The sequence below is a fragment of the Onychostoma macrolepis genome, chromosome 17 (genome assembly GCF_012432095.1).
Source record: "Onychostoma macrolepis isolate SWU-2019 chromosome 17, ASM1243209v1, whole genome shotgun sequence".
Lineage (NCBI taxonomy): Eukaryota > Metazoa > Chordata > Actinopteri > Cypriniformes > Cyprinidae > Onychostoma > Onychostoma macrolepis.
The window spans coordinates 12,177,887-12,201,109 of NC_081171.1; the positions used below are offsets into that span (position 1 = coordinate 12,177,887).

General features: G+C 37.2%; 1 protein-coding gene across 5 annotated transcripts in view; it reads left to right on the top strand.

Annotated features, from left to right (window-relative positions):
- Positions 1–23,223, top strand: part of slc8a1b (solute carrier family 8 member 1b) — a 105,324-nt gene that overhangs the window by 67,975 nt on the left and 14,126 nt on the right. For 4 of the 5 annotated variants that reach the window (XM_058749209.1, XM_058749210.1, XM_058749206.1 and 1 more), the window contains exons 3-5: positions 14,881–14,993; positions 20,101–20,246; positions 21,053–21,152. In XM_058749209.1, the coding sequence (XP_058605192.1) occupies positions 14,881–14,993; positions 20,101–20,246; positions 21,053–21,152 (359 nt within the window). Of the gene's footprint in view, positions 1–14,505; positions 14,613–14,880; positions 14,994–20,100; positions 20,247–21,052; positions 21,153–23,223 lie in introns of all 5 variants that reach the window. The other variant, XM_058749211.1, reaches the window with a different exon arrangement.

Consider the following 23,223-nt stretch of genomic DNA (forward strand, 5'->3'; position numbering starts at 1 on the left):
TAGCATTTCAGGTTTGATAGGAAGCAGTCTGTGAGTGTGCAGTTGTTCCACGCGCCCCCACAACCAGCTGTCAGAGCTAATTCTCATTCAGACTGGACGGTGGAGGTGAGGAGGTGAATTCACTGCTCGCTGCATCCAAGTGGGATAAGTGCAGTGTTTTTCTCTGTCCGTGAAGCATAATGTTTGTGAATTTGAACATATTTTGCCCTTAAAAAGGGGCTTTAGGTCTGCATGTAGTTGTCATGTGGGCAGTGGGATTGTGGGCTGCTTACAATTCACACACTTTCTATATACTGTATAGTGTGCAAAATTATGATTAGCATGTCCTAAATTTTGTGAAAAATGCCAGATTCTGCAGATTGGAATTTTAAGATATGAATCCATATGTGCTGTTTGGGGTAATATTACACACGATTCTTTGTGCTTTGAGAGAGAAGACATTTATAATGCTACTTTTTCAACATTTTAAATGGTAAAACAAATGTTATGTTCCAAAGTTTGGGGTCAGGAAGACCCATCTCTTATGCTCACCAAGGCTGCATGTATTTGATCAAAAATGATAGAAACAGTAATATTATGGAATACTATTTGATATAACTTTTTTCAAACTTATCTTTAATATATTTTAAAATGTAATTTATTTAGTGATGGCAACGCTGAATTTTCAGCAGTTATTCCAGTCTTCAGTGTCTCATGATCCTTCGGAAATCCTTCTATGAAACATTCAAGAAACATTTCTTATTATTATCAATGTTAAAAACTGCTTATCAATGTCTGCTGCTTAATATGCTGTGGAAACCATGATCGGGTGTTTTTTTTTTTTTTTTTTGAATTCTTTAATGAATAAAAAGTGGAACGGTAGAACATAATTTATGTAAAATATAAATCGTTTGTAACATTATACATATATAAATACTGCCACTTTTAATCAATTTAATGCAATAGTAGCGACCATATTAAAACTACTCAAAAATACAAAAATTACTCAAGTACTTTCCCATTCTCAGCATACTTAGTACAGTGCACTAGAATTATATAATTTGGGATGCAGCCATGGTCTTGGGTGGACGTGAGGTTGAAGTGACAGCAGCAGAAACTAATGAGTCCTCAAGGATGTTTGACTGAGGACAGTAAGATGGACAGAGAGTAAGACACTAATCAGTCCTAAAGGGTTTGTGTGCCAAAAACGATACTCTCACTAGTGGACTATAAACACACAGCTGGGCTTATACAATTATGGGGGATGTTTTCACCGGAAAGCTGACCGATGCCATCTGTCAATCAAACAAGTAGAACACTCACGTCTCATTGCTGATATTGTTTTGTTTTGGCTGTGCAGATGGTTGCTGGGATGATGGGGTTTTTAACTACTTTGATGTTTGTGTATCCATATATGTGTGTGTGCTAAGATGACTGCTCACACAAACGGACGTGTTTATGCAGTCCTAGCTATAGTTGATCAATGGTAACTCATGTAGAGTAGCTGTGCAGTCAACCGGAGAGTGTTTATGTAAAACCAGGTCTGAGTTTAGTACAAGCGTGAAAAACAGGCGCCTTTCTCTTCCGTCATATGATTACATGTTCTATAGGTTACGGGTCCACATGCACACACACACACACACACACACGCACACTAATGGCAAATGTAGCCTAGTGTGATATATGCGCCCCAAACGGTTTCTGGAGGATTGATTGGACCTTCAGTGGAGCTCTATTGAAAAGTCCCAAACAGCTTCAGAGGTTTCATTTTCCTGCAGAGCACCTTCCTTTTACCTTTATTCCTTCTTTCTTCTTTTCTGCCTCTTTGAAAGCCTGCTCCTGTGAAGCCTTCTACCTCCTGCGGTTATTACAGTACCTTGCTCCCTCTATTTCTTTCTCTCTCTCATCCATATTTTGGCTTATTTCTTGGGCTGGTGCTGCTGGATCAGCCTGAGAGTGAAAAAAGCAGGTGTTGAATAGAGTGTCAAAGGTCATGAATTACCTGATTCCTAAAAATTTCTGGAGCTGTCATTCATTCTGCATAGGGAGAGAGAGAAGCATCAGCCGCCTGACACTGGTGTTGATCACTGCAATTTGACCTTTAAAATGGAGGTTTTTCATGGTCGTTTAGGAGCTGGATGGAGGTGGTTGTTACGTAATCAATATTTCAATCTTTTCACTTATCGAACAATAGTCCATCCTTGACCCATCAGCATCTTTGAACCCAGAGTTGGAAGTTCATTAATGAAAAACACTAGTTTACTCAATTAAATCACCCATATGTTCCAAACCGCTTTCTGAGACTTTGGAATATAGTGCACTAAACTCATAAACTTCTTTTGAAACAGAACTTGTTTTAATACATATATGCGCGTGTGAATGTTTGTGTATGTGTTCTTGCACAGACACAGGTTAGGAGCCTTGTCTTTTTGCAGTTGTTATTGAAATACAGGTCTGTTTTTTGTCATCTGTCCTCTCCTGTTATTTTTTCTACTAGTTTTTGTCTCCTGAGAGCTTCTTTGGCTTTGCAGACAACCTTTTGAAATGAAAAAAAAACTGACACAAGCTTTTCTAATGCATTTGTGTGTGTATTTCTCTGAGTAATAGCGTTGTGTGTGTGTGTGTTGCTCTATGAGTAATAGCTCTGTGTGTGTGTGGGCGGGTGGTACAGTAACAGATGCAGACTCGAAAGAGGCACACACAGTGAAAGAGTGATGGAGGAAGGAGAAGAAGAGGAAAGAGTTATTGAAACATGCCAGTAGGGAAGGACTATAGAGAAAGAGCGAGCAATTACAAGTTTTCCATTGAAAACTTGGAGTGGCAACGTTTTTAAGTTCCCCTGGTGGCCTCGGAAAATCAGTTGCTATGACTTCACTGAACCTTCAGGAAACAAACAGCTCAATGACATCAACGTAGTAGAACAAAATCGGATTGGTTCTGATTTGATGGACGTTTGCTAAATCCCACCTCTCACCACAGTTCATTGGTTCACAAAGACCAATTTTTCACTCAATGTACCGCATCTTTCTAAAAATGTGATGAGATAGAGGGTGTCAGAGTTCTGCAGCAGGTTAAATTAGTTCAGTGGTCTGTGCAGAGAAAAAGACAGTGGGAGGAATGCGGACCTGATTAGCATAACCTATTAATTATGCATTAAATGCTCCAGTATGCACTCCGAAGTACCATTACTTGTCATTTAGGAGATGCTTTTACCAAAAGCACATTACAGTACATTAAGTGCGTGGACAGTCTCTAAAGCAGAGCTTCTGCAGTTTGCCCCTGCTGGAAGATGTTGGTACTATTTGGAGGAAAAAAAGCATGTTTTTCCATTGACATCCACTAAAAAGTAACCATGTATTTTGATGAAATAACATTTTTGCGATTTTTGCCAAGTAATTTAGACCTCCTTGGTGACCGATCTTTCCAGATTGTTATTATGTCAATGAAGTTGGATTTTGCTAAATGTTAAATGAACATTTTGATTTGCTTTTTATAACTATTTGATATTAGTGATGAGGTTTTGATTCATCTCGGTTACTCACATCTTTTGAGTCCATTCAACAATAACAAATATTTATCTGATTCATTCTGCAATTCATTTAGTAACTTTTTTGTGGGTTACATCATTACACCAGTAGGCTACCGCCAATGAGTGGTTTAAAATAAGAATGCGTAAATCCCTGAGTCATTCACTTGAGATTCACTCAAAATCAAGTTGTTTGGGACCAATCTCATTATTTTCATTCAAAGTTGCATGTCTATGTGTCACGTGTTTTCAAAGCAGATTGTTTTTATCTCCATTTTGTCAGCTTCCTGGCTTCTAGGTGTTTTATCAAGTAAAAGAGAAATTACAGCAGTAGCCTAAAAATGATTTATGAGTTTCAGTAATATATTTTAAGTGTTTAAAGAGTGCTATTGAGATATTGTAATACATTAGGCAGCATAGCAATGCATTTCCAGTAGGCTCCTTGCAATGAAAATTGTGTATGGTCATCAGTCATTTTTACACATTCATAAATTGGGGATTATGCTGTGTGTAAACCTATAAAACTTCTTGTAGTGCTACACTCTATGCCCTGCCGAACTGAATGAACAGCATTCCCCATCCCATTGGTTTATCGTCGGTCATAATAATTAACGAAGATGTTTGATTCAACTTGGTTCACTGAAGCGGCATATTTGTTCAGTAACTTTGACCAGTCGATTAAAAGCTTGCCTATTTGTTTTATCTCTGATGTGTTTGTAATACTCAGTCTTTATAGTCAGGAATACACATTTAAATCAGTGCATGACAGTTATCCGTTTGATTACTTAAAGGATGTGATTAAAAACAATTGACTTATCACTTTATATCACTTTTCGAGATATTATCACAGCCACATACTGAACTGTATAGCTCTGTCAGTGGACAGTCCCTAAAGAACAACTTGGAGTCAAGTGTTTTGCTCAAGGGCACGATGATTCAGAATCTCTGAAAATCTCTGGTTCGCAAGTTTAGTTCAGTCCCATGAGCCTTTTCCAGATCCACCGGCCATCAGATACATATACGTAGGTTTATATTCAACATGATAGATTTCCACAAGATTCCTCAGGATCTATAGGTATTTTTCTTCTTGCTTGTTTCTTTTTCCTATTTCTTCATTGTTGTAACTCTCCCTCCCTCTCTGCTCCATATTCCTGCCCAAGCATGACTTCATTATATGGAGATTTTAATTACCTTGTTGCAGGTTATTTTGCATATACAGTGGGGTGATGAGTACGCTCTCCCTCTGCGGCTCTCACTGTGTGACCTTTGACATCAGTCAGGCTGAAAACCCATGAGAGGAGAGGCGTTGTAAGAGGTTTGTTGATCTCAGCTCTCCTATATTCCAGTTAGAAGCAAGGAGAACAGTCATCTCCAAACTAAAAACACACACAAAAAGTGTATTATCTGCATTTTCTTAAATAAAATAATTAATATTGGATTTTATAACAAATTACAAATCATATCCCTCTGGGTATAGGTACTCAACAGAGTGCACTACAGTTTAAAAGCCAGAGTTTTTTTTTTTTTTTTTTTTGTAGAAATATATTTAAATAACTGTTTACTGTTACTATTTTAATATATATTACAAATAATTTCTAACATATTTTAAAATGCAATTTATGTCAGTTTCTCTCTTAACCAATGGCATGGGTTTGAGGCAGCACTAGTGAACTGTCAGATGGAAAGTGTGATTGGAGCAACCTGTTTATTCTAATAGACTCATTCCTCTCTCAATTGCATTATTGGCTCTATCAGTAGAACGGTGCAAATGGCCTCAGGGTCTCCAGGCCTGTCAGTCTGTTCCTGTTTGTCATCATTATCACACTAATGAGTAGAATTTTCTCTTAAGCAGTTGTGCTTGCCTTGCACCCTTCCAACGAATCAGTTCATTTATCTTTCCTCCACTTCACACAGTCATTACTTCCTGTGGCAGAGGTGTTACAGCCACATTTGTCTGATGTTGACATGACTTGAGGTGAGCATGAGGATCATCTAAACAAGCTGCTGGGTATCTTTGGTGCTAACAGGAGCAGCAGGGTGGAACAGGGCCTCCGTGACTCGTCAGAGGGGCTGCGGGCTGGAGCTGATGGGCCTCATCTGCTCTCGATCCATGCTGAATTGTTTGGAAATTAGGTGGATAATGATCTGGTGGGATGGGACTCTGCTCTGTTTGATTTGTGTCCTGTCAGTTTGTCTTGAACTCAGCCTCTCTGGTTAGCCAAGTCTCTGCTGAATGTCCAGTAGCTGCCGGGGTCTCGGTTAAGAGTGTGTGTGTGTGTGTGTGTGTGTGTGTGTGAGAGAGAGAGAGAGAGAGAGAGATAGAGAGAGAGTTGTGTGCAATATGCAGCTCAGTAGTAGACAGTAATCCGAGGAAAAGTGGATATCGCTGCTCTTCCCAGAAAAGAAATCCAGAGTGAGTGCTGGAACGAGAGAAAGAGAGACAAAAGTGAGAGAGAGATTGCGGTTATTTGACCTCTAGTAAATATATGATGACTTTTTTTGCTAGTATGTAGGAGTATGAGTGTGTGCAATAGAGCAGCAAAACAGAATTGGAAACCTCTGCAAATCCTTCAACAAACTGATCTAGAGACACTTGATAAGGAGGATCAAATACACACACACACACATATACACAAATCAAGCATCTCCATATGTATGTAGAGCAGCTACAGAATTCAGTTCTAAAGCTCTTATTCTGGGGGGCACACATTGTTGCTACAGTGACAGTAGAGCTGATGTACGTGGGATCTTTAGAGGAGGAGAGGTCAAGAGGTCAGAGCTGAGAAATGTGTCCTTATATGGGCATCCAGAGAATCCAGCAGAGAAAAAGACTACAGCACTATAAATGTGTGAGATGAATGTCTATGCATCTGTCTGTCTGTCTGTACTGTATGTTGGACATTTTGTAAATCGTTTTAATTTATATTTCTGTGGCAACTTGATGAATAGCCCGTCCATTGTGAAATTTCATTGGTCCAAAATCCCACTACTCATAATTGCTTGTTTCTTGACATGAAGTATACTCTGACTCTGATCATGTCATGTTGCACAATGTTTTATAATAAAATGGACTTAAAACTTACAAAGAACACCTAGCGACACCATAATAACTACCCAACACACTACCAGTTGCCCTTAAAGGGATAGTTCACCCAAAAAATTAAAATTTTGTCATGACCCTCATGTCACTCCAAACTCATAAGACCTTCGTTCATCTTCAGAACACAAATTAAGATATTTTTGATGAAATCTGAGAGCTTTCTGACCCTATATAGACAGCAACGCAGCTACCACATTCAAGGCCCAGAAACGTAGTAAGGACATCAATAAAATAGTCCATGTGTCATCAGTGGTTCAACAGTAATGTTATGAAGCTACGAGAATACTTTTTGAGCACAAAGAAAACAAACAACAATTTCTTCTCTTCTGTGTCAGTCTTCGATACGCATTCGTCGTGGTACTGTTGAGAATGTGTCAAAGACTGTCACAGAAGAGAAGAAATTATTGAAATTATTGAACAAAGTTGTTATTTTTGTTTTCTTTGCACACAAAAAGTATTCTCGTAACTTCATAAACATGAGGGTGAGTAATTAATGACAGAATTTTCATTTTTGGGTGAACTATCCCTTTAATAAAAAATTGAAAATGTATCTTTCTGTCTTTGTTTCCTTTTTTTTCTGTTTTGTCTGTCGTTTCTGGACAGGTCTGAATGTCTTGCTGTGTTTCTAGACAGGTGAACTAGATTGAAGGCCACTGAAGCTCTCACACACATGCAGACCACATAGCTTTTGTTCATTACAGAGAAAAGGCAGACAGGGCCGTTGCAGTTCCAGCAGCCCTTGATTTAAGCTCTTCTGTTAGAGAAAAGTGCAGAGAGAGAGATGGAGAGACCTACGCAGGGCTGTAAATGAACAGAGAGAAGACAAGAGACGCTATGAAGGTCATGAAGGCAAATTTTATTGCAGCTTTTTGTTCCACTGCCTTGTGTTCCCCCCTGTGTGTTTGTGTGTGACATGTACATGCTTGAAGGCATGGATGTGTGTTGTGCTGCCTGCTGTAAGGACTATCAACACACACTGCCTTGTTGAACTATCTACACACCCTCCCATCTTAACATACTTCAGCTCTTTCAATTAATACATTATTAATGATCAGCAAAACAAAGCTCATGAATATTGAAATGCTTTTATCACTAAGGAGTTTAAAAAGTTCTTTCACTTTACCAGAACACACATACATATATGCACACACAAGCATACATTAGTCTCCTGAGGCACATAGCCGGTTAACATTAATCTAATTAACTGTCTCACTTAAGACCTGCCCATCAAAACTCACCCGAGAGAGGAAGACACTGAGAAGAGAGAGATAGCAATAGAGAGGGGCGGGGTGAGCCAGATATCAGCAGACAGAAGCAATGGAGGTTTTGAAGTGCTGTGGTTCTGAAATTGGGTCTTCTTGTCATTTCAGTCTCTTGTGACAGTTCAGACTTGAGAAATTGTGTCAAGAACAAAAATCTTTCATTCAGTTTGGATTCACCTTGACCCGGAACGGAGAACTCAGAGAGCATAAAAAGTGAACCGAACCAAAGAAAGAAAGATATAAGATACATCTTCCAAATTAAGGCCGTGGAATGCAGGTTTCCCGGCACTTTTGCACTTCCATCAAATTATTTAAAAAAAGACTTTGAGTAAAAACATTTACCAAACATTTGTGAACTTAAGTGAAGTTAAAATGGAAATAAACTAAAACTCATATGAAAAAAAAAAGTAAGAATAATCACCTCTTTGGCGTGCATGTAGTTTAATTATGTACAAATCTATATAAATTGTGGCATGACAAAGTAATATAATTCTATATAATGTGTTTATTTCATTTGTGTTCTTTCATTCCTATATATATACATATATATATATATATATATATATATATATAATACAACATTAAACATTATTAATTATTTACTTCTTTTACACTAAATTACAAAATGTGACTTTCTAAAACATCCACATTAATGATGAAGAATCAGCATTTACCAAAAAAATGGAATTGTAGCCTAAGTTATGACGCATTTCATTGTGTGATAATTACAGTTTGTAAAAAAACAATGAGCAAATGCACAAAATATGTCACAAGTGGCTGATGCTTCATTGTGCCGGCTGGCATGTTTTATTAAAGAGCTTGAAAATGTTTTAAACACTCACAAATCAGCTTGTAACATCAACAAATTCGAATCATTAAAGTACTGAAAATGACATTGAAGATGATGTTTGTGCTTCAGCGCCCTGTAATGCTCATATTGAAGGCACATACGCTTGTCTTCTCAGTTTTCCATCCCTGTTTTTCCCTTCCTCTCTCTTCCCCTCTCTCCTTCCATTATTCACAAGCAGGTCTCTGCAGCAAGCTCTCATTTCACTCCACTACACCACAATCAATACCTGTACTGTGTGTGGGGGGGGGGGGTTACATAGACTTAAGTGGGCATGCAAACAGGTCATAAGATTTTTGCATGCACACTTGAATCCAAGTACAGAATGTATTAAAAGGAGAGACTGCATTTGCCCTCAAGAGTTTATGCATTACCTTGCACTTCAGGTCATGTTGAAAAGGGTTTCATTTGGCCTTTGAGACACACATTCGTGCACAAATACACACACTCTGTACTCCTGTACTCTGTTTTAATTTTCCATAGTTTAATGTTTTTTATGTTCATTTATCACATACAGTCTGAGGAGAAATGCATGTTGTATTTCAGCTGCATTTTAACCATATCCAATCTAGTTTTTGTTTGTTTGTTTGTTTTTATTCATGAAATAAAATGTTATTGTTTAAATTAAATTAATAATACTACTAATATTATTATTATTATATTGGTTTTATAAATTATTATTAGTATTATTATTATTTGTTATACAGTTTAACCAGAAGATACTTGCACTGGTATAGTACTTAACCAGGCATATTTAAATTAAATTACTATCACGCCTGTTGCAATTTGGTTAAAACGAGCAGTTTGTGTGCTTTTTTTATTGATCATGGCAGCAGTAACTTGTCAAATGATGGAGAAAAGTGTTCTCTATCCATTTTGAAGGAGCCAGTTCAGGTGTCTATTTTGCAGTAGTGATTCTATACAGTCTGTGATTTGCACTGTTGCCTGATTTGCATAATTCCTGCGGTGAATCAGCTGCTAAAACAATATTGTTTATTTGCGCAGCGTGTGCAAATAAGCAGCGTTATCAGCGGGCGCAAATCGCTCTTAGTGAATCTCCACCCTCTGTCTCATCATGGCACAAGTAAAAGAGTAAATACCCATATATTTATTCTGTATTCTTTCTAAACATGCTCACACCCATATCCACTCACACACATACACAAGTCAGCTCGTATTGATTTGGTGTGGCTCCTCCTTGTGTTAAGGAGCAGACATGATTTGAATTTTAAAGAGGTTACATTACTTCACTCCCTCACTCTCTCTCTTGCTCTCTGTCTCACTTACATGCGGTGTAATGTGGCCTTTGGTAAATCACACTTGAAAAGTGGCTTTATTTTGGCTCTTTCCCGGTTGCTAAGCACAGATCTAATTGCTGGCAAATGTTTCTGGACGCTGTAAGTCAAACTGTGTGTGTATGTGTGGTTTTGGCATATAAATTAAGCTGGTAGGTCTGGATCATTCCAGTTCAGCTATACTGACCTAACCCTGGTAAACCTGAACATGGAGCAGATGATGGATCAGACCCAAAGGTGTGTTCACATCGCTGCAGTCACTAACTCACTGTAATGCAGCGGTGACGGACAATCAGCTGCAAGCATTGCAGCAAGAGTGTTTGAGTCCAAGCTTCCTGACTGTCCCACAGCTGGTCTATAAAACGTGTCTGTACATCCTCTAGAAGCATTGATCCGAAGATAATTTCAAACAGGAAGCAGCTAACGAACTGTATAAGCTATATTATGTATTTTAAAGAGAAGTTTGAAAGTGAATTTGAATTATGTTGTTGTGAGTGTGTCAGGAGCTCTTCCGATCAAGGCTACTGCAATGCAGATATGCTAATGAACAGATAATGTCATATCATTTGTGTGTGTGTGTGTGTGTGTGTGTGTGCTGCATTGTTCTTCTCTGTGTCTTTCATAAGCATGAGCATGTGTGTGATCTTGTGTTGCAGTGCTTGGTTTCTGGTCAGGCATGAATTGGAGCAGCTTTATGTAACACCCTGATCAGAGATTCAAGACCCCGAGCATATCCCACAAACCCCTGCCCGTTTGGCTTAATCTAAAGCACGCTTTGATTTCCTGCAGGCTCAAATTTGAACTGCTAAAGAGAGACAGGCACTCTCGGAGGGGAACGTGGTACACACACACATAAAGCCACTGTCAACTACTGTAATGGAAAACAAGGACAGAAATGCTGTATTGAATTCAAGAGCTTCAAGGTGTGTGTGCTCATGTCGATCATGTCAAGTGTACTGGTGTGTGTGTGTGTGTGTGTGTGTCAGGTCACCAAATGTGCCCACTTGAATAGTAAAAATGAGATTGCCCTCATTGTAGAGACAAGCCAATGATTCGCATAAGGCTTGATATACAGTAGATGCTAAATCATGTATTAAAAATGTATATGAAAGCAGACAGGTTTGTATGATTGAGACTTAGATTTAATGAGAAAATAAATAAACAAATATATAAATAAGTTCAGAATTATGTAAATCCACTGTGATACAATTTCTTTTTTTTTAATTACAATCATTAAATTATTACAAAAAAAAAAACACTTTACCTACACACTATTGAACAACCTTTTAGTAAAGAAAAATTTTCTTTTCAATTACAGTTATTGTTTTTTAATATACAGTTACCAATTTGCAAAAAAAAATAAAAAATGCACATCAACTGAACAATCTGTCGGTAAATATACTAAACACAAACAGACTTGCTTAATTTTAGTTCATGCAGCAAATGACTTTCATTTATGCAGCCTGATAAATGTGTTTTGTCATCATTATTTCATGATAAACGCATATTTTTAATCTTCGATATTCTCAGCTCAGGTAAATATGATTTATTTTGCTGTCACACTGGAGATTCACACCGGTTAAATTGTTCTGCCACTAAAAAGCGATGCAGGCAACACTGGTAGTAAAAGGTGTGAAAGGATGATCTGACAGTGTGTTTAGCAGGTGATTGTGTGTCACGTGGTCACACTTTTTCTCTTCCAGAGCACAAACTGTTAACATGTTTTAACTGGGGTCTGCTTGTGAAACATTCGCTGTTATGCGTTCATTCTTTTGAACGATAAAACGTCTGCCGCTATTCACAGAGCTCGAGAACACTTCTAATTAACATCTCTTCTACAACACACACACTTACAAAATCACTTTGTTTTCTGTCAGATTCAATAGCCATTGTCTAATACAATTATAAACGTGATACATCATTTGAAATGAGAGAGGGAGATATTAGAGAAGTAATTAAATAAAGCAAGTGTCCAGTAATGACAGATGTAACGACAGATGTCAAAGATACTTGATAAGAACAAAAAGTACAAAGAATAAATAGAAAAAGAACACACACACACAAATACTAAAACGGCATGTGCTATTGTTTTAAAACCTTTGTGTGCGTGTAAAAGCAGTTCTATGACTTATTGATGTAGCATTAGTGCGCTGCTGTGACCTCAGCTCAACCTAACCCACATTCAGATGAGAAGTGAAGAGGGTCATTCCCACAAACCGTCACACACACACACACACACACACACAGCTTCCTGCACCTGACAGTGTGGATCTGGAAATAATCTAACGCTGTGTTTCTGACAACCAATGAGATGGAAGGAATATGAAATTGTCTTTGAGAAGCAAGAGACAAAGATAGAGGGTGTTTGCGTTTATTAGTCTTCCCTGAAGCATTTGCCAGCATTTGATAACTCTTCTGTCTTTCTTACCTCATTCTTCTATGCATTTTCTTCACTGTCTGTCTTTCTTGCTGTAGCACCTGTGTCTTAATTGAAGATCGATGACTGTTGGAAGTGACTGTGCGTTTCTGTAAGACTCTGTAAGTCTGGATATTGTTCAGTTGGCGCTGATGTTTTATAACAAAAACATTTTACTTAGCAAAAATGATTTTTCATGATCACTCTCCTTCAGTTTAATCGCATTATTTTATCCTCTAAAGATTATTGCAATTGTAAACTAAATGTATAGCACAAACAACATTTAATGAAACATTACTACAACGTCAGCCATGCAGCCATGATACTTGATATTCAGTGAGGAAAAAAATGTAGGCCAAGAGAGTCGATTTAGATTTCCTGTTGACTTTAATCATGACATCAGGCCAATGTGATATGGTTGGTTGTGGAGATTTTATGGTTGTAATGTTGTGCGCTGCGGTTGCTCTTGGAGAAAGGTCATGCAAACCTGTAGCAGCAAGTGGTCTGAATGTGTGTATGAAGGATTTTGTGTCTAGTTCTGATGATGGTTGGTGTTGTTAGCTTGGAGAAGGAGGTTTGTATTCAGTGTTCCCTCTAAGCATACAGGGCTGGATGTGCAGATGAGGACGAATTCAGGCAAAACAAAAAATGTGAGAATAAGCTTGAGAGTTCTTGAGACCGAGCTAAATGAATGGCCATTTAAACTGGAGTCCATCCGCACATCCATTGATTTTATTTAATATGCAACTGAAGCTGTTATAAATCTTGTAAATATGCAGTGCTGACTAATTCACAAGACACTGACCGCATCTTAGAACAGTACAGATTTTAAATTCATACACAAACCCACAGGAGCCATGCAATATTATTTTTATTCTTATATTTACAAAATCATGAGATTTTCTTTTTGTAATTAAGATAATGGCCTCTAGATAATTATTAGCCACATTATATATGAATATTTACTGTATATATTATTTAACAAAATATTTATTTACTTATTTACAGGGCTGTCAATTTAAATTAATTTTGTGTGATTAATTAAAAATAAGGTCCCATTTTATATTAGGTGGCCTTAACTACTATGTACTTACATTTGGTACAATGCACTTATTGTGTACATACATGTGTTTACATTGTACTTATATTTTTAAAAATACCTATATGTAATTACATCTGTAATTAATTTCTGTAATTACATTTAGAATTACACTGTTGACCCATCCCTTACACCTTAACCCACCCTTAAACCTACCCATACCACCAAACCTGTGCCTAACCTTACCCATATCCCACCTCAATAGCAGCAATAGTGTTTTGCAATACAATATGAACACAGTAAGTACATTGTACTTATTTTTTTATGTAAGTACATAGTAGTTAAAGCCACCTAATATAAAGTGTGACCAAAAATAATTATTATTGGCAAACTCGATTGCAAAATGGATTATGTTGGCCAGTGATAGCCTATGTTTAATGATATGGAAATAAAACAAGCAGTATATTGACTTGTAAAAGCACTTTGTGAAGTTTATTCAATTCTTTCGTCTATAGTAATGTAATGTCTTTGCATTATGATTTGAATTATCAATTCATTTGGTGGATTTCCTGAGCATATATTGATTTATGAATTTGCTTATCAAAGTAAATCATGTAATTAGAATTTTGAATTTAATGAGCCCTATTTATTTAACAAATGTACAAATATTAAATTATATAATTATTCAAGGAAAAGTATCTGTAGTAAACCGGTACATATGAGGTTGTTTAAAAATATGAATTTATATAATAAATTAAGGATCCACCCAAAATAAATAGATTTTGTGGAATGAGTAGAAAAATCAGAGGGACTATAGATTGTATCAGTGTTTGTGAATGTGTATGTACAGTCGGTCAGACTTGTGAGGCTGCTCTCTCTCTTTCTGTCTCTCTTGCGTCATTCTCTTATTCTGACGGTCTGCCCGTGCATGACTGCATGCCGTTTATCTTTCTTCTTTTTCCCTTGGCTTGTCTTTTCCTCACTCTTTTCTTCCTCTCCCTCTTTCTCTTTTTCTTTTTCTTTCTCTCCCCCTCTCTCTAGCAAAACAATAAAAGTCAGGATAATTGATGACGAAGAATACGAGAAGAACAAGAGCTTCTTCCTGGAGATCGGAGAACCCCAGCTCGCAGAGACCAATGAGAAGAAAGGTGGGGGGCGTGGCCTGTGCCTGCGGAGGAAATCACACACACGACACACACACACACTCACACAGACACACTGAACACCAGTCCACTCTGAACCTTCTCTGCTCTGGATCATCATCGGGATCAACTACAGGCCAAACTACACCATCGACAGCCCTCCGGCCAGGCCCTCGCGTGTGCTTGCTTGTGTGTATGTGTGTGTGTGTGTGTGTGTGTGTGTGTGTCATGCATGCATTATTCCAACCCCCCTCCTGTTGTCTTGTTTCTGCAGGAAGACGATATCAGTCAGGGTTCTCAATCGAGAGGAATACGATAAGCAATGCAGCTTTTGCATAGAGCTACAGACGCCACTTTGGAGAAGGAGAGGATGGACAGTATACAGAGGTTTCTCTCCCTCTCACAGTGTCTCCTTTGCTTTTTACTCTTCTCTTCCTCTGGGCAGAGTTTCACCTTCTCTCTTTCTCTCCTGGTGTCGGTGTGCTGTCTTACAAATTGAATGACATTTATTTGTTTTTGCTGAACACACAACTTCTCTCACATTAACATATGTACCTTACACATACAGTAGGAGCCAAATTCTACTTGTTTTAATGTTAGTCAAGGATTATTGCTCCAAAACTGACATATTTAAGACCCAATTAACACAGTTTTGAAGTGGACAGAGCTAAAAGCAAATATACTGTAGATGGAGATAGTGGCCATATCGCATTCATAATGTAGCATAATGTAGTATGCTTATGCCTACTCACCTGTCAATCAGTCATTGCTCTAAAACAAGGGAATTTTTCTTCTTTTTTTTTTTTTAACAAAAGCCTTGCCAGAATCAGAAGAACCTTTTCTTAGACCTTCTCCATATCTTGCTCTTGTCTTTAGTTAGACACCATTTAAAGTATTAGTGTCTTCTGGTCTTTGGGAGCAATAACATCTATCATAAAAGGCAATGTTATGTGCATATTAACAGCTTTATTTCAATGTACACTACCATTCAAAGTTTGGGGTCAGAGTTTATATTTATAATGTTATATCTCACCAAAGCTGCATTTTGTTGATTAAACATACAGAAAAAACTGTAATATTGTGAAATATTATTACAATTTAAAATCATGTATTCTATTTTAATATATTTTACAATGTAATTTATTCCTGTGATGGCAAAACTGAACTTTCAGCATCTCTTACTCCAGTCTTCGGTGTCAAGTAGCATTTCTTCTTCTTATAAATATTGAACAATTTTTAATATTTTATATGCTTAATAATTTTGTAAAAACCATGATACATTTTTTCAGGATTCTTTGATGAATAGAAAGTTCAGTAGAACAGCATTTATTTGAAATTGAAACATTATGAATGGCTTTATTGTCATAAAAGTATTAAAGGATTAGTTCATTTTCAGAATAAAAATTTCCTGATAATTTACTCACCCCTGTGTCATCCAAGATATTCATGTCTTTCTGTCTTTATTCGCAAGCAAATTAAGGTTTTTGAGGAAAACTTTCCAGGAATTTTCTCCATATAGTGGACTTCAACGGGGACCAGTGGGGTTGAAGGTCCAAATTGCAGTTTCAAAGGGCTCTACACGATCCGAGCCAAGGAATTAGGGTCTTATCTAGAAAAATGATTGGTCATTTTCTAAAAAACAAAACAAAAATGTACATACTTTTTAACCACAAATGCTCGTTTTTCTCTAGCTCTAAGATGCACGTGCACGACTTCACACATCATATAGACACATTGGGAAGGTTGCGCGTGGCGTAGACCGGAGGACCGAACTCCATCTGTTTTTCTCCTCCAACTTCAAAATCGTCCAACAAATCGTTATTTTACCTTTTTTGAAAAGGGCATTTGATTTAGTCTTGGCACATTCGCTTTGTTTGTGCCTTTCCAACGTTATTACATAATGTGTGAAGTTGTGGACACGCTTCTCAGACCTAGTGCAAGATGAGCATTTGTGGTTAGAGATTAAACATTTTTTTTTTTTTTTTAGAGAATGACCAATCATTTTGCTAGATAAGACCCTTATTCCTCAGCTGGGATCATGTAGAGCTCTTTGAAGCTGCATTGAAACTGCAATTTGGACCTTCAACCCGTTGGTCGCTTTTGAAGTCCACTATATGGAGAAAAATCCAGGAATTTGAAGAAGAAGGAAGAAGAAAAGACATGAACTTTTTCAATCTTCAATGACATGGGGGTGAGAAAATTATCAGGAAATTTTTATTTTGAATGAACTAATCCTTTAATTTCTTTCCAAAAAAACCCCCACAAACAAACCAAAAAACACAATGTTTACTGACCCCAAACTTTTGAATGGTCTGGTGTTTGAGAGTTTTGAGCTTGTACGCATTGTACACAAAACACTTTTTTCAAAAGAATGATATGACCCTTTAATTTATAGTCATAATCATCTCTTAAGCAATCTTTTTTTTATTTTTTTTGTAGTTTACCATATAGGGTGTGCTCAGGATACTTGCAGGTTGAGAAAGAAACCTTCAAAGTGAACTGTTTAATTTTGTTTCTTTGCAATAATCTCATAACTAGACACAAAGGAAACGTCAATACGCGCCAGCAAATGAGTTCAGATGCTGGGCTGTAAATCATGAGGAGAGATTAGGGGAGCTAAAAAGACTCAGAGCTCAAGATTGTGAGCTGTCTTCAAAGCCAAAGCTGTTCGAGTGTGTTTCATCTCACATTTAGATAAACATTTATTTTCCAGGAAACAAAATGGCTCTTTTTTCCCAGCACCTCAATGTTTTGACGTGTATCAAATGTTTTTTATCGTATTTAGATTTACTTCTTGATAGTCGGTTGTTTTGATTAATGCTGTGTTTTAGCATGATTAATATAAAATACAATAAAAAGAGATCCAGAGTTTAAAACATGGAATACAAAAGAGAGAGGAACATCAGGTAAGAGTTCAAATCAAATGCAGCTGGATTTGATTATACATTTTTAGATGATGTTTTGCCACTCATCCATACGACTTCATCAGTGATTAACAAAAAAACTGATTAAGACACTCAGAAGAGTGGCGAATCGTCTTCAAAATAATTAATAATCAAGTCCAGTTGCCTTTGATTAGCTTTGCTTGTAAGACATGTGAAAGTACCCTGGATGATTAAAAACTGTAGATAAGAGAAAACAGATTGTTTAGTATGAAAGAAAAAAAGAAAAGAAAAGAAGAGACTAGAAATATATAGGACAGCTGAAGATATGGTTGGATGAAAATGAAAGGAACGGATGGCTGGATGGGCTGTGTGTGTGTGTGTGTGTGTGTGTGTGTGTTCATGCAAGATGTGTAGCACCAAGCTGTCGATAGAAAATGATAGCTCTGTTTTCAAGGACAAGACAAGGAAGAGGGAACCTTAAGCTATTAAATCAATATCGGTTTACACACACAGACAAACATGACTCATTATCTTTATGCTGTGTTTCACATTTACAGACAATAGAAAAAATATGCAGCATCTTGTTTAATTACCAAAACTAATCACAGTATCAAAATGTAACCAATTCATTTATAATTGCCCTTACTTTATTACACCGAATATGTGCCACATTTTCTGTTGGTCTTTCAGTTTACTTCCAATGCATCTTTCAGCTTTTTTCTGTGGATGTATCACACTCACATCTCAGTGATGCATGCAAATCTACAGTGGGCCTAACATGTTTTACTTTGATTACCAACTGGTTAAATATCTTTTTTCTTTCTTTTTTTTATTTAAATCTCAGTGGTCCCAAACCCCCATTACATGTAATTATTTTATTTTATTGGATTTAATTAATAATATTTAATGTTATTTTATTGCTTATATTTCATCAGTCAATTCATAATATCTAGTAATATCTAGTAAAGGTATTATATTAATTTTCTCATAGTAAATTACTGCCTTTTCATTTTTTAGGATATTGGCAAATTAGTTTCTTACCTGTATATTTGTTTTCTGTGTTGTTACTACTATCATCTATGTGACTGACTGCAGAATCTGTGCATGACATCAGTCAAACCCAATTATTGTTTAGCCTGTTTCCCTTCAGTTGTTCTCCAGCTAGGTATTGGTCAGTCTATTTTCACTATTCATTTCATCTTGACCTGTTCTTCAGTACCTACAGTATAATTGTTCAAACAGGTCCATTACAGTTTGTCCAGTCAGTTCTTGTTTTTGATTTAGTGAGTCCTTTACAATCAGCCAAACAAGATATAACAACATTTTAAAATGAGAGGCTGTTATACTTTACATGTTAAAACTATAAACAATGCAGAGGTGAATTAGTGCATAAGACTAAAAAAAAAAAAAAAAAAAAAAAAGAACACAATGTTTGTGGATAAGATGCAAGCAGAGGGACAGAAACAGAAAGACATGGTGATATGTGAGTATTTTTGTAACCTCACAAATCAACAGGCAGAAAAGTAAGGAAAACGGGGTAATTCATAAAAAAGAGAACTTCTAGTCTAAGAAAAAGATGAACAGATTACGCTGGAAAAGATGAACATAAAATATTAAGACAGAGAGAGAGAGACTGTTTAGGCTACAGGAACGAGTTGCTCTGCCATTAATCTGACAGAGAATCTCGCGCTGGAATCCTCCAGTAATGCCTCAGGGTTCATTTATGCTTTGAGATTTATTTGTTCCATTAGATATTTCATTCGTTTACGCAGCCGTTTCTGCCTATGAGGCTCGTGTTTGTGTTGAGCTTGGGAATGTAGTCATCATAACATTGTTTTATGACTATTGCTGTTGTTGGTGTAGCCGTTATGCCAGCTGAGCTCGTGAACTGAGAAGAAATATCAAATAAATGAGACAGAAAGAGAAAGTGATAGAGAGAATATACGTGATCGGACTCGAAAAATTACATTTCCGCTGAAATCACCATGGTGCTGCCCAACGGATTTTCATTTTCTCCTTTCCCAGGCCTTCCCTTTTGTCTGTCCACATCAGTGTATGCATGTGTCTCTACTGTAACCTAATTGTTTTCCTTTCCAAACGTCATCATACCTCCATGCCTTTAGGTCTGCATCTGCTGCTTTCCTTTGACCCTCTCATTTCATTGTGTGTGTGTGAATGTGGGTGATTGATTGGGCTAAACCCAGTCACGTGGTCAGGGGTTGCTTATATCACACAATTACTTACCCAGAATCCCACTGGGCCCATAGAAGCTTCATCGCATGAAAGAAATGAAGGAAAAATCCTGCCCCTGACATATTTCTCATATACTGGGTCACAGTGGTCTATGTGTATTCTATTATAAAAGTATGTTTCATGAAATGGACCTGTTTTCTAAATTTATCAACGAAGATCTGTGATTTTGACCTTTTATAGGACTTTCCACGACAAAGCCAAATTCTTGTGTTCAACTGTAGCATTTATTTACACAATCCAGTTTATCCACAGAAACCTATTGATCCACAAACACGCTCTAGATGATCATTTGAAATATAAGGTGGCTGGTTTGGCGGGTTTGTTTTCTACTCTCTGACTGGTGCTTTTGTTTTCAGAGGAGGAGAAAGAGGCGGGGCAGGAAGAGGCGGAGCCTCTGACGGGCGAAGAGGACGAGGAACGACGCATCGCTGAAATGGGGAAGCCAATGCTTGGAGATCACCCTAAACTGGAGGTTATCATTGAGGAATCTTATGAATTCAAGGTGTGTTAATTTAGCTACATAGTTCCCATTTATTCATAATCACATTAAAGCAACTTTCACCCAAAAATGACATATATTACATATATTACATAATATGTCACATATATTAACCTCATGTTGTTCTAAACCTGTAAAACACAAAAGAAGTTATTTTGAAGAATGTTTTAGTGTACATTTGTCTGTACAATGAAATTCAAGATTGTCCGATGTGGTTTTGCACACTTTTCGGCTTTCATTGCTTGGACAAAAAGTTCTTCAAAATATCTTTTGCATACTGGCGTAAATTTACCAGTTTAGCCAATTATAATGTCAAATTGTAATTATAAGCTCCCATTAAATTATGTATTGCAATATACTTTAAACATGTACTTTTTATTATTTTTGTGGATAATTTTCACTTACCAAATAGTTGTTAACCTTAATTCAGAAATACCTGCTTTTCTGTAGAAAAATGTTCCTTTTTGTTGCTTATGGAAACACACAAGACACTATCGTTCTGTCAGGGAAGTTCAGAGATCTTAAACGTTGGCATCTCATCGATCGCCTCCACACACTTCAGGACGATCCACATGCACACGCGTACACTTTAGCCCACACGCACTCGCCGTGCTGAAACGTACACACTCTCCGATCCCACACACACTTCACAGCGGGGCAGACCAGAAAGCAGTCAGAAGCACTCGATGAACTGTGGTCCACCACGTCTGAAGTGTGTTTATGTTTGTTTATTCCTGTTAAGCTGCACTGGAATATAATGAAGCGGTCATTCATTTACTTTGTGTGTTGTCTCTCACTTTTCTCTATAGAATACAGTTGATAAGCTGATTAAAAAGACAAACTTGGCTCTTCTGGTTGGCACCAACAGCTGGAGGGACCAGTTCATCGAGGCCATCACAGTGAGCGCCGGTGAGTGTTTCAGTTTGTGAGGAACATTGGGAGGTCTGATTTAGTGATTCATTAAAAAAGAACATCTCGTTCGAGATGATAATCACTCGTAAGTGTTGCCAGAAGTGCCTCCGAGACTTTTACATTATTATTGCTGTTATATAATAAATTTTTAGTTAAATACTACTAACTGTTGTTTCGATTTGGGTTATCCTGGGGGCCATCTTCCTGTAGAGTTCAGCCTGCTCTAATACACCTGCCTGGACATTTCTAGTAATCCTAAAAAGCTTGATGAGCTGGTTCGAGTGTGTTTAATAAGGTTAAAGCTAAGCTCTGCTGGAAAGTGGTCATCCAGGAGCAGGATTAGGCATCCCTGGGTTATATAGATTGCATCAGATGTTGTTGTTTATGGTTTCCATTTGAAATTTCAAAAGCGCTGGTACTCTCAGCTGTGAAGCGCCCCCTGGTGGCTGCGGTGTTTCTCAAGAAATCTGTTTTACAGCTTCACCTCTCTTAGGGCTACACAAAGGAGTCTTCATTCTCTGTGCAAAGGAGAGAAAGAAAGTAGATGGAGGCGGAGAAAGAGAAAAACGAGAGAGGGATTTTTTTTCGGTTTGTTTTCTCTGAAGTAATTAGCACTCGCAGCATGACCTCAGAGAGACTGATGATCATAGAGGCTGCTTCTCTAGCCGTGTAAGTGTGTGTGCATGTGTTTGTGTGGATCAGGTGTTGGTGACTTAGTGATTCACACTTGAACACCTCTCAGTGTGCCAATTTGTGCTCTGGGGCAAAGCAAGGTTAAAAGCCTTTGTGTGTGTGTTTGTTTGTGTGTGCGTGTATGTTGCTCTGTCTGCTGTCAGAAGTGACCTGTAATCACCAGTACAGACCAGGTCTTTTCATAAAGTATCTACAGTGATGTGGGTTGTTTTCAAAATAGAATTTCAAAAAATCATTTTGTGCATGTTAAATATTCTTTAATGTATGTCGATGAGTTGAAAGGGAAACTTCTGTCATCATTTACTCACACTCATGTCATTCCAAACCCGTATTACTTATATTTGAAGTATCTGATTTAAGTGTAAATTGTTCTTGTGAGTCTTTTCCTTCAAATCTCATTCAGATGTGTTGTGTCAAGACACATTTTTTGGACTTTGGTAGCCTCTGGTCACCATTTCCCTTCATTATAGAAAAAAGCAGCAGGAACATCCTACCTTACATCAAACATTCATTAATCATTGCCATCATTGACAGATGACAAATGGAAAATTGGATTATTTTTTTATCTGGCGCCACTGAGAATGGAACAGAAATTTCACCATGACTTTTTATCAGGACACGCAGATACACACATATACGCAAATGTACACAGATAGGGACAAAGAAGCATAAAAGGTCTGCAGCTAATAGCGGTAAATTGAAGAGTTTAAAGTTTAAAAGCTTTGCTAAATGTCAGACTCTGCAGTACAGCGAGATGATTTATATCGAAAGATAAGGAGAGGGTAAACACAACATGAGCACTGAGTGTGTGGGGGTTCACTTACCTATAGATTGGACACAAAACTGTCGCCAGAAGTTACATGTGACACAAACCTCCCTTTGGAGACATTTGAAGATGTCCTTAATTGGACAAATGATTCATGAAGCATTTTTTCATAAATAATGGATAATAAACAAAAAATTTGAAATACCCGTATTGTCCCGAATATAACACGACCCTGATTATAAGACGACCCCCCTTTTTCCAGATGTACCTTTTGGAAAAAGGCTTTTTGAAAACCAAATCTTGTTTTTTTGTTTGTTTGTTTTTCTCTCTGTAAAACACATTTTTTTCTTAAATTATTTTCAAATTGCATATTTTTCCTATTTTAATTTTTGTTTTGAAAGTATGGTAAATACTGGTAAAATGTACCAACAATGACATTGAAAAATATACACTTTTTGATATACCATTGAAATAACAGGTAGCCCATCTGAATTATATAACATTTAGGCTATCCATCTCATAGTAGCCAACCAAAATTGTATTATCAGTAGAAGTGAAATCTTATTGTAGTCTTCAAATGTGGGTATAGTCTTATGTTTTAAAATCACT